The sequence below is a fragment of the Vombatus ursinus genome, unplaced genomic scaffold (assembly GCF_900497805.2).
Source record: "Vombatus ursinus unplaced genomic scaffold, bare-nosed wombat genome assembly UNPS02014874.1, whole genome shotgun sequence".
NCBI classification, from domain to species: Eukaryota; Metazoa; Chordata; class Mammalia; order Diprotodontia; family Vombatidae; genus Vombatus; species Vombatus ursinus.
Window position 1 is genome coordinate 16,581,316 of NW_020954652.1, and position 17,027 is coordinate 16,598,342.

General features: G+C 37.4%; 1 protein-coding gene across 1 annotated transcript in view; it reads right to left on the reverse strand.

Annotated features, from left to right (window-relative positions):
- Window positions 1–1,004: 1,004 nt before the first annotated feature.
- The window catches only part of LOC114028266, a 104,409-nt gene continuing 88,386 nt past the window's right edge, over window positions 1,005–17,027 (reverse strand). The window contains exon 4 of the mRNA XM_027842511.1: window positions 1,005–1,095. Within this exon, the coding sequence (XP_027698312.1) occupies window positions 1,005–1,095 (91 nt within the window). The remainder of the gene's footprint in view (window positions 1,096–17,027) is intronic.

A 17,027-nucleotide genomic window follows, 5' to 3' on the forward strand; every position in this document is an offset into this window, starting at 1 on the left:
ATCTCTAGAAAAAAAGGATTTTGAAAAAGTCCTATTTCTTTTGATAATTTGCAGTTCCTATTTACATCTAAATGAAATCTTCTTTGAAATACACCCTTTACATGTTACTTGAAACTATTAAAATGTTCTAAGGGGAGCTAGACTTATTTTCCAAAACCCCTGATTGCTGACTTTGATCCGTGATAAGAGTCAATGCCATACATCTTAAGAGCATTTTCAGATGTATAATGTACCCTATACCTATTTAATTTGGCTACTGCATTAAGCATATTATAGGTAAGAGCCAGCTGTTTGTGGAGCATGGTGAGGCATGAAACATTCCTTCTCTTCAGTCCTTAGATTGGCATCAGATACCCACATAAACAAAAAACACCATTCATTTTTACTGTTACCCTAGCTGAGTATCTCTGATTTCTGGCAATTTCTAATCTGCTAATTGGTTTTGTCCTTGTTAGGGTCTACAAAAGCAGCCTGTGTAGTGAGCTACACAAAGACAGCAGCTGTTCCCATAACGTTATTATGCACAGTTACACTTCCTGGATAGATAGCCTAGATTTATGCCTCTGGTCCAATCTGTCATCTTATTTCAAAATTACTTTTTAATTTGTGATATGAGTAAATCATGAATGATGAGTCAAGCAGGGAACTTCATAACATTTACTTTAGAGATGAAACATTCTATTCTATAATTTAGATGTGTGTATGTGTGCGTGTACACGTGTGTGTGCATGCGTGAATGGATTTTTAAAAGCTAGTTTCTTTCTTGCACCTGTTCAAATAGATGGAGGGTCATTATCTCAGGTGATATGTCTGCAAAGAGCTGAAGTGTAAAAGAGGTACTACAATAGTAATGAAACACTCCAGAAGCTAATCTGGTGCACAGCAGTTAATTCACACTTTATGGTGGGTTTCCCTTATCGGTAGAACCACATTTCTCAATTTCTTTTTCACTACTAGCATTATCCTATTAAGCCCAGAAGAAGGAGTGAGTCTTCAGACATGGCTTAGTCAGGACAGGTGTGATTAGTACTTACTCCTGATGGCTGTCTGAAGTTAGATGTTCTGTCCGTGTCCTGTTTTCCAAGTGAAGGAAAGCTTTAAATGAAAAAAGAGAGAAAGAGAATGAGTGAAAAGGGTGAAAAAAGGTAAGAGGCCACCAAGGAGATGAGCCAGGATAGGAAGAGTGAAAAGAACTAAGGAGAAAGGAATAAAGAGGGATGTAAAAATAAATCTGTCTTTAGCCCTGGCTCTCTCTGGTTCAGATGTGGCTTAAAGAAATTCCCTGGTCTATTGCTTTATATCTACTGGAAGCAGTACCAACTTGACCTTTCTTCGCATGACCAGTACCACACTACCAGCGCCCAATTATGATCTTAAGAGTAAGAGTCAAAGCTATTTATTTTACAAGTCATGGGAAATCAGAAAAAAAATCACCCAAATCAGATTTCCTAGATGGAAAATCATGGAACTGGATATTTTAAGAGGACTGAAAAGCTTCTGGTTAATTGTCAACATTTTTCTTTAAACTTATACTTTCTTAGGAAGAATTTTTTTGGAGGTCATTATAAAATTTTACACAAAGTATCTCATTTTTTTTTAATTTAGAAATTCCAAAAACAGAAAAAAAACCAATTGTACCCCACACAACCTCTTCTCACAAGAGAATATATGGATATGTTTTTATTTTCTCATTCTATTTGGAAGATGAGCTTGGTTAGTTTTATGTAAGCATCTTTTCAGTATGTTTTCCCTTTTAATCCACACTTCTTCATTCAATATCCACATTCTCTTTCTCTGCATAGGCACTAAATGGAGGTTGTTACCATCATTGTATTCAACAATGCTACTAAAATGGCATCCACTTTTCATTGTGCTTAGGACTCAGAGCTGGAAGGGTTCTGAAGCCAATGCTAAGATCTAAAGAGAGTCGACGGGTAATAGTACTTTTCTGAACAATACCATGAGCTTAAAATATACTTTCCTTATTATATGATATTCAGTTGAAATTCTTACTTATTTTCTACCCACTGTGTTTTTTACCTGTGATTTCATCAGTGTATAACACTTTCAATGTGAAAACTGCCTTCCACATCTGATGTAGATTGGCAACTGATCTAAAACTTGAGAGTCTTAGAGAATTGTTTGGGGTCATTTAGAGGTTAAATAATTTGCACATGATGACAAAACCAATCTATATGCGAGGCAGTTCTTGAGCTCAGATCTTCCTGACTCCACGACCAATCCTTAAGCTGCAGTACTCTATTGCCACAGAAAGTGATATTTCCATGATCACATATCTATGTCTTAGAACTTGAACTCAGCTCATGCCAACTCCGAGACTAGCCTTCTTGTCACCACACCATAAAGCTTCTTGGCTAATTAATGTTTTGCTGTTTAGGTCAGAAAAGGAAGGATATAAGCATGAAATGAGATTCAAAGCTTTCCAGTGTTTCTGGAAATATTTATAAATTGGCACTTTGTAACTCCATCAATCAGTAAGCATTAATTACCTGCGACATGTCAGGCACTGTGTTTCTCTGGCTGTCCCCCATGCCTAGATGCTCAACCTCCTTCACTGACTCCTGAACTTCTCCTCTTCCTTTAAATTTCCATTAAAATTCTACCTTCTACAAGAAGCCCTTCCCAACCCCTCTTAATTCCATTACCTTCTCTCTGTGAATTATCTCCTATTTATCATTGCTTTGTGTACATTTATTCATATCTATATATTTATATCTATCTATATATTTATTTGCATATTTGCAAATGACTTTCTTTTGCCTTTTCTTTATCTCCAGCATTTCACATAGTGCCTGGCACATAATAGATGCTTAATAAAGGTTTATTGACCAATTGGTTGATTTCTATTATGTTACCTCAAGTAATAACAGATAGACAGACTGGGATAGCCCCAGAGAGCCACCTCTGTCTGACCTATAGGTTTACATGAGACTTGTTTGTGGATCAAGCAGAAAGGCAGATCTGATTATGGTAAATATCCCTTCTAGATCCTCCGTCTCATGTAGGCAGTGAAGGACCTGCCTTGCCTTGCCTCCTTTCTGTCTGAGAAAGTCAGATGTCAATTTCAAAGTATGTCTGTCCTTTAAAGTTGGTTTATATGTTCTGTTTAAACTAATAACATTGCTAGCCTAAAAACTTCATCATTCATACCTGCTTTGGTTTGTTGCTTCATTACTGTAAATGGGGAGTTTCAAAGGGGAGGAAGAGTGATTAGTGTGTTTAGGCATATATGCGTGAGAAGGAAAAAGGTCAGAAAGACGAAGGAGGGAGGAAGGATGGGTGGAAGAGAGAGAGAGAGAGAGAAGAGGGAGAGAAGAGAAGAGAAAAGACAGATAGGGAGGGAGAGAAAGATGGATAGACGGTACAGATTTTGAGATTCTGATTTGTCTGAACTTCTGTGCCACCTCCTCCTGGCTTCCCCTTAAAGCATCAAGAACCATAAAAGAGAATCTCATTGATTGATATTTTTATGTAAGCTTCCCAAAGGAGGGTAAAGGGAAAAAAAATAGATCCTGTCCTTTTTTCTCCCTGAAGTTTACACACACACACACACACATATGTATATATATATATATATATATATATATATATAAAACACAAAATAAAATATAAAAATAAAATAAAAAAACATGGCAGCATAGCTATTTGTTAGGGCTGGGTTACCAACTCTGTCAGGCTGCCTTTGGCCAACATCCCCTTCCAAATGGGTTTAAAAAAACCAATAACAAAAAACTCTGAGGGGAAGGGGACAGAAGAGAAGATGAGCTGAATGGGAAAAGATTGGAAGCAGAAAGACCATGATCCCAGGGAGATGATCTGAGCTGGGGTAGAGGCTGTGAGTACAGAAAAGAAGATAGATATGAGGTGTGGTTTTTGTTGTTCAGTCGTTCAGCCTTGTCTGACTTTTTGTGACCTCATATGAGGTTTTCTTGGCAAAGATATGAGTTGGCCATTTCCTTCTCCAGTGTATTAAGGCAAACAGATGTTAAGAGACTTGCCCAGGATCACACAACTAATGAATGTTTGAGGCCAGATTTGACTCAGGTCTTCCTGACTCCAAGCCTAGTTCGCTATCTAATGAGCCAGCTAGATGCCTCCTAAGATTTTTTCAGTGAGTTTCAATAGACAAGAATTGGCAATTGATTTCATAGAAGTGGGGACTGAGGGAAAGGAAAGGGTCTAGGATAATTCCATGGTAACAAACTTGAGTGATGAGAATGATGGTGGTACCCTCGACAGACAGAGGGACATTTGAAGGCAGAGAGGATTTGTGAGAGAAATATAATGAATTCTGTTTGGGACATGTCAAGTTAGAGATGCCTATGGGACATGCTTCTGGTTCAGCTGTCTAGAAAACAGTTGGCAACGTAGGACTGGGAATCATGAAAGCCTCTTCAGAAACAAAGCAATAATTTCTAAAAGCATCAAGAGATCTGCCTAACAACTTCTATGTTTTGGATATTTTAATAAAACAATGGAAGGGGCTGCCATGTCATAGTAGATAGAGTTGTTCGGTCAAGTCCGGCTCTTTGGGACCTCCCCCCCTTTTGGGTCTTTCTTGGCAAAGATACTGCAGTGGTTTGCCTTTTCTTTCTCCAGCACATTTGACAGATGGGGAAACGGAGGCAAACAGGGTTAAGTGACTTGTCCAGGGTCCAATACCTAGTAAGTGTTTAAGGCCAGATTTGAACACAGTAAGATGAGTCTTCCTGACTCCAGTCTTAGCGCTTTATCCACTGTGCCCCCTAGTAGATAGCTCTCTAGCTGTCCTCGAAACCAGGAAGACCTGAATTCAAGTCTCACCTCTGATACATAATGAGTTGTGTAATCTTGGAAAAATGATTCCACCTCTCAATGCTCTAGGGAACTGAGACATTCAGTTGCAGATAAGGTTCTGACTTGCATTGGAAAAGGGAATATCTTTACCTGGGAGCTCCCTAAATTAAAGAAATTGGAAGTTCAATCCTTAACCTCTAATTTATAAGCACTTCAATTGGATCCCATGGATCCCCAAGTGATTAATGGATAGATTTCAGAAAGTCTATGAACTCAGAGCGGACTGGGGAGATTGCATCTTTATTTTTATAACCTCTATTTAAAATGTAGCATTTCCTACCACGATGAATTTAGGCAACAAACATTCTAAGAAAGGTTCCACAGGCTTCACTAGATTGCCAAAGGGGTCCATGATTGAAAAAAGCTTAAGGACCCAAATGCTTACATATCAATAAGGTCACAGAATGCTGGACACAAAATGGAACCTTATCCAAAGTAGAGGCCAATACCCAGTATGACTCTCCCTTTTTAGAGATGAGGAAAATGGGAAATAAAGTGAATTTGCACAAGGTTACACAGCCCCCTAAGAGGCAAACCTGGGAATGAATCCCCAGTTTGTCTCTAAGTCCAATGTTCTTTTAGTAACCCTTCCCCCAACCTCCTTTTTTTTTCCTCAATGTGAGCAAAGCCTTCTATGTTTTCATGTTTTAGAGAGACTAGTATTAGCTTACAATCGCATGCATAGGATCAAATGAAATTATTTCTTTTAAAATAAGAGAACAGACAGCAGAAATGAATTGCCTTCCTCCCCCACATCCTCAGCCCCATGAATAGAATGTTTATATAACATTGTATATTTGATTTTCATTGGTAGAAATTGATAGGTGTTAAATTAGTGCTTGAAAAGCTCTCATATTGTTCCCTGAGGGCAGACAGAAAGAAAATTACAAGGAAAGATAGATAAAAAATAAATGATGGCTATAAAGTTTAACAAAATGCAATTCCTACAGGAGATTAATATTTACCTAAATGCAAAGATTTCGTATAGCAAACCCAATTTGCAGTATATTTGGCTTTAATAAAATTTTTAGAAAAATAATTAAGGACTTTGGCAGTTTTAATATATGAATTAAGTATAACAGGAAATGTATTAAATTAACCTTTTTCTTTATTAATGTATATTTTCTCTTGCTGAAGGAATGCAAGGCATAGTTTATACATCCAATTCTTATTTGAATTGATGGATCAGACTTCTAAGTTCATCAGAGAAATGACAAACAATTCAGGAAGAAAATGCCCAGCAGCGATTAGGAGAAAGGGGTGATGGTAATGAGGCACAGAAATTTCCAGATTACCCAACAGATTCTTATTAAAGTAATAATTACCTTTAACTATGACCTCATAATGAAAATAATTCACATTTCTATAGCTCTAAGGTTTATCAAGTGATTTCCTCACAACCACCTTAAAAGGTACATAGTTCAAGTATAACTTTCCCCATTTTACAGATGAGGCAACTGAGGCTTAGAAAGATGAAGTGATTTTCCAAAAGTCACAGAGTAAGTGTCTGTGGTAGAGGTCTGGATCATTGGCTCATAAATCTCAGAGATCAAAAGGGCCCAAGAATTCATCTTGGCCAACCTTCTTATTTTACAGTTGAGAAAACTTAGGCCAAGAGAAGTTAAGTGAATTATCCAAGGTCACAAAGTGCATAGGTAGCAAAGCTAGATTCTAAACTCAGTAAATCCAAACTGTACACCAACCGTAGCAACAACTTTAGCTGATCCACAATCATGTTGGCTATAACTTAGGAAGGGATGGGGAGATAAGAGTCCTTCTTTTCAGTCACTTCTCAGTTGTGTCCAACTCTGTTAACGCCCTTTGGGGTTTTCTTGGCAAAGATAATGGAGTGGTTTGTCATTTCCTTCTCCAGCTCATTTTACAGATCAGGAAACTGAGACACTCAGAGGTTAAGTGACTTGCCCAGGGTCACACACCTAATAAGTGTCCAAGGGCAAATTTAAACTCAGGTCTTCCTGACTCCAGGCACAGTGCTCTATCGACTGCACCACCTAGTTGTCCTTGGAGATGTTTTAAAATGAGGATATGAATCTAAGAAGACTCAAGAGTTTCAGTGGGTAGGTCCAGAAGCCTATTTTCCTCATATCTTCTCTATGGCTATATATTATAAGACTATGTGACTTGTGCATTAGAAAGCTGGTTAAAATATTAAAAAAAACCACAATTCTGATATTTGCAAGGAACTCCTGCAAATAAAAGAATTTTTAAAACTCAGCAAGCAGCAAAATTAGCATAATCATTTTCCTATCCTATTTTTCTATAAACTCCTCCCAATACTATCAGCTTCTCCTTTCTTTTCTTCTTCATGCCTTCCCACCATCATATACCTAGGGCTCTCTTCCATCATCTCTGTTAAGTTGAGCCTTGGTACACTCAGAGGCCTAGCTTAAAAGTGAGGCCTATTCCTCTGTCATCACTGAGAGAGGGTTCTGCCATCTGTAGCTATGGACACACACACAAAACCACACCACACCAAATTTGTGCAACATAAAATGAAAATAACAATTCAGTCCATGCAAGCAATTAAGTCATGCTCAGTCACACAGCTCATAATCACGATGTCAGTGGTATCATCTTCAATAATAGGCCAAATTGCGGTAGTGGAGGAAGAGGGCTCTTTGATTTGCTCATATTAGAACAATGGGGGTGTGAGTTTGTGGGGGGGGGGGGAGGTAGAGAGGGCAGAAGGATCTGCCAGCCTTCTTTTGATGGTGATCAGTTGTCTACCTGCATCAGGTCATTTGGCAAAGGGAAAATCACACACTTGGCAGGAGCACCTGAATCTGAAGACCTCTTCTCTTCGCCAGTGGCAGACAGCAAATAAATTGGGCCATCACAGGTTGGCAGAGAAGAGTTACCAGCAGAGGGAGCAGATTATTAGAAGTTGGCAAAGATGAAAGAATTGGCTGGTAGAATCATACAAGTAACCCTACTGATGTTTAAGAAAACTGATTCAAAACCTAAAAATTCCCCCAAAATGAAACATTGGAAGAGTCTAAATATAAAACCTTAAAAAGAATTGATTTTTACAAGAGAAAATCATTTAAATCCACAGCAGCTTCACACTTTCATAATAGCTAGCATTGATACAGAGTTGTAAGGTTTGTAAAGAGTTTACAAATATTATTTTATTTTATCCTCATAACAACTCTGGGGAGTATAGGTCATGTTATTACCCCCATTTGATATCTGAGGAACCTGAGTCTTCGAGGTTAAGGAACTTGCCCAGAGGTGATACACTCAGTAAGGATATAAGGCTGGATTTGAACTCAGGTCTTCCTGACTTCAGGTCTACAGCTTTATTCACTGTGCCACCTTCACATATTCAGCCTGAGTTCATCTGTCCAACAGCCAATATATAATGGGATGATAAGATCATAGATTTAAAGCTAACAGGAACACTAAAGGTTATTGAGTCCAACCTTCTCATCTTATTTATTTTTTTTACTTTATAAACTTGGGTTCTTTTTCTCCATTTAGAAAAATTTCTCAACAACAAACACTAAATAAAATGAATAGCGCCACATACATTATAAAACAAGAAAGAATTGTAGATGGAACTATGACTCTCTCTTACGTAGAAGTTGTTTTTCTTTACATAATGAATTAATGTAATTTTCAAAGCTATCCTTTTATCAGTGATTCCTTTTGGCTTTTTTCCTTTTAGTCTTCCTTCTCTTCTCATTTTGGAGGGATAGGAACCTTATCCTAGTCTTTCTTTCCCTTCAACTTCCCCACCCCATTGGGGAGAAAAAGAAATTGTTAACCAATATACTTAAGCAAAAAAATTATTATGAAATATTATCCCACTACAGTCATATATCATAATTTCTTCAGCTATTCCTCAATTGATGAGCAACCTCTTAGTTATCAGGTAGCATGTGTTCTCTTTGTTTATTCTATATATCTTGTATAACCCCTGTGGCTGCCTCATTCCAATTTCTCCTCACACCAGCACATCTAGAGTTACTGGAGAAAAGTCAGAACTATACGGCTACAACTTGAATTCATTGCCAAGTCCTAAAGTTGCCTTTTTAGGGGAAAGATATATTATTTCTGGGGGACATTTCAAGTCATCCTGATCTAGATCTTGCCACTGGACCCATATGGCTCCAGAGAAGAAAGTAAGGCTGGTGACTTTGCACAGTCCTTAAATCTGATTCACTTGCAAGTCATGATATGACTGACCTTCCTGATGTCCTGGTCCTTTTTGAGAATGAAGGACAAACAATAACAACTATGAAAAAAGCTGTTATTTTGGTAGGCACAAGTCCTTCTTTCTTTGCTTTTTTGGTGGTATAGCCCTAATAATGGTAATCTGTGGGTCAAAAAATATACACATAGCTTAGTGACTACATACATATTGGATATATAGAATGTAAATGAAAAGCTTCTCAGAGAGAAGGCACTACGATTGTGTGTTTGGGACAAGGACATCCAGGAAAGGTCCTGAAGAAGATGAGATTTGGGCTGCGTATTGATGGAAGCTAGAGAAGCTAAGAGACAGAGGTGAAGAGGAATTCTAAAAATATCTTATATGAGAACAGCAAGTAATTCAGTGTAGCTGGATTGTTGAGTACGTAGAAGGAAATGAAGCATATGAAGACTGGAGAGGTAAGGAGGAGTCAGGTTGTAGAGAAGCTTTAAATGTTCAATAAACCATTTTACATTTGATCCTGAAAGTAAAAGACAACCACAGGATTTGACTGAGCAGGGGCTGACATGGCCAAACCTATACTTCAGGAAATAAATTTGGCAGCTGCATGGAGGATGAACTGACATGAGAAGAGATTTGGGGTAGGACTAACAATTACAAAGCTATTGTGCCTATTCACACAAAAGGTAATGGAGGGCCTGAGCTAGGGCGGTAGCTATGAGAGTGGAAAAAAAGGGTCACATACCAACTATTCTTACTTTACCACCTTAGTAAATACCTTTGCCAATAAAACTAAATGAAGTCTGGCTGAGATATTGTTAATGTGAAGCACACCAGTAGGGGCTCCTGAGCAGCAAAGCTAAAAATCTCAGGCCCTCATGTTTACTTCTAGAACCTTGAGGATTATAGGAGTCAGTCACTCTTTCAAGACTTCAATTTGTGTCTGTGTGAGTGGGTGCAAGCTGAGGGTGGGGGAAAGCTCACAGAGGAAGTGCTAAATTTAAAAAAAAATCTAGAATATGGATAAATACATTCTAAATTTTTATTAAAAAAGTATTGGTAAATAGGAACCATGTTTTATATAATTTCTTTCATGTTAAAATTAAGGCTATAACCATAGTAGGAGGTCCTCTGAACAGAATCAATCAATAAACATTTATTAAGCACCTACTATGTGCCAGGCACTGTGCTAAGAGCTGGAGATATAAAAAAAGAGGCAAAAGACAATCTTTGCCCTCAGTTAGTTCACAGTCTAATGAGGGAGATACCCTTCAAACAAATATACAGAAAACAAGTTATATACAGGATAAATTGGAAAGAAGAGAAGGAAAGAAATGGAATTAAGAGGGGTTAGGGAAGGCTTCCAGTAGGTGGTGAAATTTCATTTGGGACTTAAAGGAAGCAAGTGACTGGAGAAGAGAGAGGGCATTCTAGGCAATACTCATGAGATGGAGAAGACCAAAAGCAAAAAACAAAAACAAAAACAAAAAACAGTAAAAAAAAAATTTAGTAGTGCCTGATGTTGCAGTGACATTTCCAAGGCAGAAGGTGATGCTTCCTGTTCTCATATTCTGCTCTAAAACATCTTTTAGGTTAAACCAGTCTAAGTCAAGTCCAGAGTCCATAAGTATGCCTCAATCCCCTTTCAATTATTTGGCTGAACTATAAATCGGAATCAAATACTGAAGACATTCAAATACTTTGCTATTGCAGTTGTTCAGTTGTTTTTTAGTCAGTTACGACTCTTTATGACCCCTTTTGGGGTTTTCTTGCCAAAGATACTAGCATGGTTTGCCATTTCCTTCTCTAGCTCTTTTTGCAGATGAAGAAACTGAGGCAAACAGGGTTAAGTGACTTGCCCAGGGTCACACAGCTAATAAGTGTCTGAGGCTAGATTTGAACTCAAGAAGATGAATCTTCCTAACTCCAGGTCTAGCACTCTATTCACTATGCTACCTAGCTACCCAGTCAAATACTTAACATTAACCGACAAACAAATAACCATGGAGCCAACCATACAGACTGATGCCACAAAAGTGTTTACCACCATTCCAACTCCAAATCCTAGGGCTACATTATTTATCTGTGTCATCATCCAGAAGGAAAAGAAAATAGGGAATTGGAGCAATGAACATATGAATCCTTCTCAGACTATTATAATATATTAATATTGAAAATTTAGGGTTTATAAAAGATGAGCATTTATTATTGCTGTTTATTTTGCATTGTCCATTTTCCTCTTTATTTCTTGTATATGTGAAATTATTGTGAAATTATGTTTTAAAATTCAATAACAGATTTTAATATGTAGTAATAAAAGAAATTCTTAGAATAGATCCAGCATATACTGGATCCAGGCAGCTACAAGGTACAGTGGATAGAATACCAGACCTGGAGCCAGGAAGATTCATCTTTCTGAGGTCAAATCTGGCCTCAGATACTTAGCTTTGTGACCCTGGGTAAGTCACTTAACCCTGTTTGCCTCAGTTTGCTCATCTGTAAAATGAGGTGGAAAAGTAAATGGCGAACCACTCTATCATCTTTGCCAAGAAATTCCCAAATGGAGTCAACGAAGAGCCAGACGTGACTGAAACAACTGAGTAATAACAAAAATATACTAGATCTATTTGAACAAACATGGACACTTTGATGATTCATAGATATCTCGTTGGGGGAAAATGTGTGCATATGTGCATGGGTTTATGTGTGTTTATACCCCAAAGAGCCAGTTTGTTCTCTGGAACATTCACATAATACTATTAGTGACATAATCGGATGTGATAAGAACTCACACAGATAAGGAAACAATTTCAGAGGGCTCTCCAAACAGTGAACTGCCTTAAAAATGAATAAATTCTAATCAGACTTGATTAAATGATGTAATGTTTCCTATTTTGTCTTGCGCTACTGGAGTCTGACTTGATAGAAGGGCTATGCCTTCTAAAATTGTTTAAGCATGAAATTCACTCCTTTTTCTGACATGCCTTAGGTATCTTCATTTCTTTAATTCCAAATCTAACAATCGGAGAGCCTTCACAGAGAATTACAACCATTTCTTAAGTGACACCAAAATACGACCTGACCATAGCCAGGTTCCTAACATTCAGACTGAAGAAAAAATTATACTGTGCTCTTCAGAATGGGCCAACTGCTGCACCATGCTTGCTATCCACAATTATTAACTATGTGAATTTGGATAAGTCACCTTAAATCTTTGATTGGGAAACTGAGAGGAGGTGAGATGATGTCTAAAGTCCCTTTAAGAAGAACTCTAACATTCTATAGCTCTGTGAAGAGGAAGATATCAAGAATAAGGAGATCTCTTCTTCCGATGGCCAGAAACTGATAAGGGAATTACCTCACCACAGACCAAAAAAGACACAGCCACCAGTTTCCTGGGTTCAAAAAGGAAAATGACGATGACAACAACAAGACAAAAACAAACAAAACAAGCCAAGGACTTCAAACCATTTGACAGGCTTCAGAAAACCTTTCAAATAAAGTGCATATGAAATTGATGAAATTTGTATGTAGATGATTCTGTGCAACCCCAGTGGGACTTCTTATGAAGAATTGTAAAGAAGGAACTTGGAAAACACACAATACGATGAAATAACCCCAAAGAGGTAAAGACACTTAAATTGGAAAACATCATAATTTTCTCTTAGCCCTAACAGTGCTCTTGTTCTGTCACTGCTCTAAGAAGGGTAGCAGCAAGTCCACTGCTACTCTGCTTAGTTCCAGCTCCATGCATAATTTACTTAAAGTTTGCATCTCATTCTCACCATCTTTCATCTTCTCGTGACCCATATGTTCTTCTTATAATCACTGTCAAGAAAGGCTAGTTCAGACACTCAAACTGCAGGTACAGTAACAAGTAAAATAACTAAACAGACTTTAAATCCAGCAGCAGTCTTAAATGGTCTCCCTGGTGCCATATGAATATGGAACACTTGGACTTAGGATTTGCCAAGATTGAAATAACAACAACAATATTAATAATAATAAGCAAGCTTATAGGAGCAAGTAGGCTGCCACAGTTTATATAACTCCAACTTTCACCTCATCTCTTCCCTGAACAGGGTTACTAGTTTACTTCTCTATAAAATCATGTCAATCCTAAGCTTCAGATCTCTTCTCCAGTCAACTCATCCTTGGACTGTTATCACCAATCCTAACATCCCTTACCACTTATATATAGGTAACATGCTGAATGGGGTCTCAAAGAGAATGATCTTATTTGGTTGGCGTGGATGATTCCATCGTTAAGTTGGCCTCCATTCCAGTCTAAAATGATCAAATTACTTTGACTTTTCTAAAAAGGTTGTACCAAAAATCTCAGGGAAGGGAAGGGATAAGTTTTTTTCTTGTTTTTTTTTTTTTTTTTTAGGCAATTGGGGTTAAGTGACTTGCCCAGGGGTCACGCAGCTAGTAAGTGTCAAGCGTTTGGTCTGAGGCCACATTTGAACTCAGGTCCTCCTGACTTCAGGGCCAGTGCTCTATTCACTGCACCACCTAGCTGCCCCAGGGATAAGTTTTAATAGCTTAAAATGGAACTAAAACTTGTGGGACACTTTGTATATGGGTTCACCTTTATCCTAGTCCTCTTAAGAGGACAACCACAGAGCCATGTTGTACTGTTTCTGTCCTCTCTTGGGGCCAATGATAAAAAGAAACCAGTTGCCTAGCTCTACCAGCAAACATCAGCAAACAACTGTAAAGATAGGTTGCTGGCCTCAGAAACCTGCTATTTCCTCAGTTCATTGGGGAATTCACCATTTTGAATTCTCCCATAGCAACATATTCCTGAATAAAACTTCTGACTTACACCCAAATTATTTTTCCCCATGAAAATGTGTATATATGTATATGTGTATGTGTGTGTGTATATATCCATATATATAAAATATGTGTAAGTGCATAAGTGTACATATATGCATGTGCTTATACATAGATTTATACTGCATATATTTGTACATGCATGCATAAACATATACACATATATACACCTATGTGTGTATATTATGGTGTGATCTCCTTTTTCACCTCCATTCTATATTTCCTATTAGATCATTTAAAAAAACTTTAGGTCAGGTTCCAAGTATTCATCTATTTTATTAGCTTATAATAAACAATGGCTAACATTTATATAGCATTTTAAGGTTTACAAACATTTGGAATCATTACCTTATTTCATCTTCAAAACAACCTTATGAAGGTGTCATTCCCTACTTTTATACATGAGGAAACTGATGCTCCAAAAGGTTATTTGTCCTGATCACACTAATAACAAATAAGCATCCGAAGTGGAATGTGAAACGAGAAAATAGAGTCTAGAAAAGCAAAGACTTATGGGAGACATAACTTGTCTTCAAGTATTTGAAGGCCTGTCATGGAAGCAGGGAAGGGAACAAAGTGGTTTTCATGATCTTCACAATGTCACTTGGAGGTAGATGCTATCCCCATTTTACAATTGAGGAAACCGAGGAAACAAATTATGTGACTTGCCCAAGGTCTCATAGCTAGTAGGTAATTGAAGTCAAATTTGAAATCAGGTCTTCCTTACTCTAGACCTAGTTTGCCAAAAGCAGATGAGGAATCAGTCTTCTTTTCTTCAGTCCCAAGGAGCAGATCCCGAGAACAAAAGTTCGAAGCTGCAGAAGGGGGAAATCCTGATTTCAAAGAAAATTTCCTAATGTTAAAAAGTATCTACAAGTGGAAAGATCTGACCCAGAGGCTGAATGATTTCTTGTTATATAGTTTTTGGTAGAGGTTGTTTTTAGGGTATGGGTCAGTCTTGATTACCACAGAGATTTCTTTCAACTTTTAAATTAAGTAATACAGGGATTTAAGGCAAGTACTCTTTCCACATTATTTTTTCCTCTTATAAAAGATCATGAGATCTTAGATTTATAGTTTTAGATGACCTCAGAGTTTATCCACTCTGACAACCTCATTTTACAGATTAAGAACTCAGGTCCGGAGAGCTGAAGTGATTTGTTCAAGGTCACGTGTGTAGTAAGTCAGATTTAATCTCAGATTTTCTGTATCCAAATCAAAAACTCACTCCACTGCAATGCATAGAACACCCTTAATAATGTTTAATTGACTAATATCTAAATATTCTGATAAACTGTCACTACATGATTAACCTATGACTTTAATTTCAGTCTAATTCTTCTCTCTTTCATGTTTATTAATAAACTAAAAATGGCTCTTGTGCATTATATCCTGGAAATGAAGTCTAAATTTATTTCATTCTAGTGTTGTTTCATTGGGCACTTCAAAACTGATCAACAGTGTAACTCCTACAATAAAACATAGGCTTTTCAAATCCTTGGAAATGCTGTGCTGTATATTAACACCGATATGAGACACCAGAGATAAAACAGGACATCCACAAATCATCTAATTCATGCCTTCTTAGTACAGCACCTTTCTATCCTGTCTGAAAGACCTAATCAAAGAATCAGGCAGTTGGCAGGGGAATATGCGGTTATCTCACCCAACTTCTTTTGCTAATCATCTCTAATAGGTTGAAAGTCACTCCTTATATTATGCTAATATCTGTCTGTAATGTTACTCATTGGTGCTACTTTTCCTTAATGGATATGTGCCAAAGAAGTTTAATTTCTAAGTGTTATAATAAAAAAAAAAACATTTAAAGCAGCTACCATGCACCACTCCTAAACCTTTCATCTTTCTTTCAAACTTACCAAGCCTTATTTCCTTTATTCATTAATCATCCTTGTTGCTGTCTTCATCTCAGTAGCTAAGTGCCTCTGGACAAGCTCCAAGTTATTAATGTCCCTCTTAAAACATGGTGCTCACGACTGAAAATGAAACTGCAGACTTGTAGAGCATAACAAGGCCAATACTTCCAGTATTCTGGACACTATTTTTCCATTAGTACAATTTTAAGATTATATTAGCTTTTTGGCAATGTAGATGCACATGTAGATGATTTCAGATGATTTTTCAGGGGAAATGCTAGAAAGTTAGGTTTCTTCCAACCCAAATTTTAACAAGTCTCTCTCTTTTTTTTAAACCTAAGAGTAGGACTATCTAGCTATTCATATTAAATATGACCTTGATATTTTTGGCTAGCTTTCAATACTGGCAAAATCTGTTTGGATTCTAACTATAATCTTGTTTGTCAGCTATGTAACAGTACTGTCCATTGAAATGATGGAGAATCTCACCTATGTAGAAACTTTCCCAGAATAGGATAGGCTTTTGGAAGTTACTGAGACCAAATTCTAGTTAAACCATGATTTTTTCTTATAACATCCCAACAAGAGGTGATCCAGCCTACAGTTAACAACATCTAATGAAAAAGAATTCACACACCCAAACTCTATTTCCTTCTCATTCCACTCTAAACTGTGCTCCAAACTAGACTGTTCCCATTTTAGCAAGCCCTTATTGTGAGGATTTTTTTTCTTCCAATATTGAGCTAAGATCTACATTCCTGGATCTTTTACCAATTGATACTAGTTCTATTCACCAGGGTTTAGAAATAAAACTAAAATCTCTCCTCCACAAGGCAACCTTTCAGATATTTAAACATCACTCATGATTTCTCTGTCTTTTTCCCCCTAGGCTACATATTCCTAGCTCCTCCACTGATCGTGCTGAACTATGGTTTCTAGAACTGCATGAGGACCATCTTTGTCAATGTCTCTTCCAAATGTAGAACTCATATCGGGCACAATGTTATAGCACCCTCCTCCCCCATCCAATAGAGTATAAGCACTTTGCAAGAACAAAGAATATCAATCTATATCTACAAATCTAGTATAGATTTAGACAGATATAGATAGATATTAGAAGCCAGCTAGTGGCTTGGTGGATAGAGCACTGGGCCTTAGTTTAGGAAGACCCAGGTTAAAATCTGGCCTTGGTCATTTAGTAGTTATATGATCCTGGGTAAGTTTGCCTTAATCTATCAGAGAAGGAAGTGGCAAACCACTCCAGTATCTTTTTCAAGAAA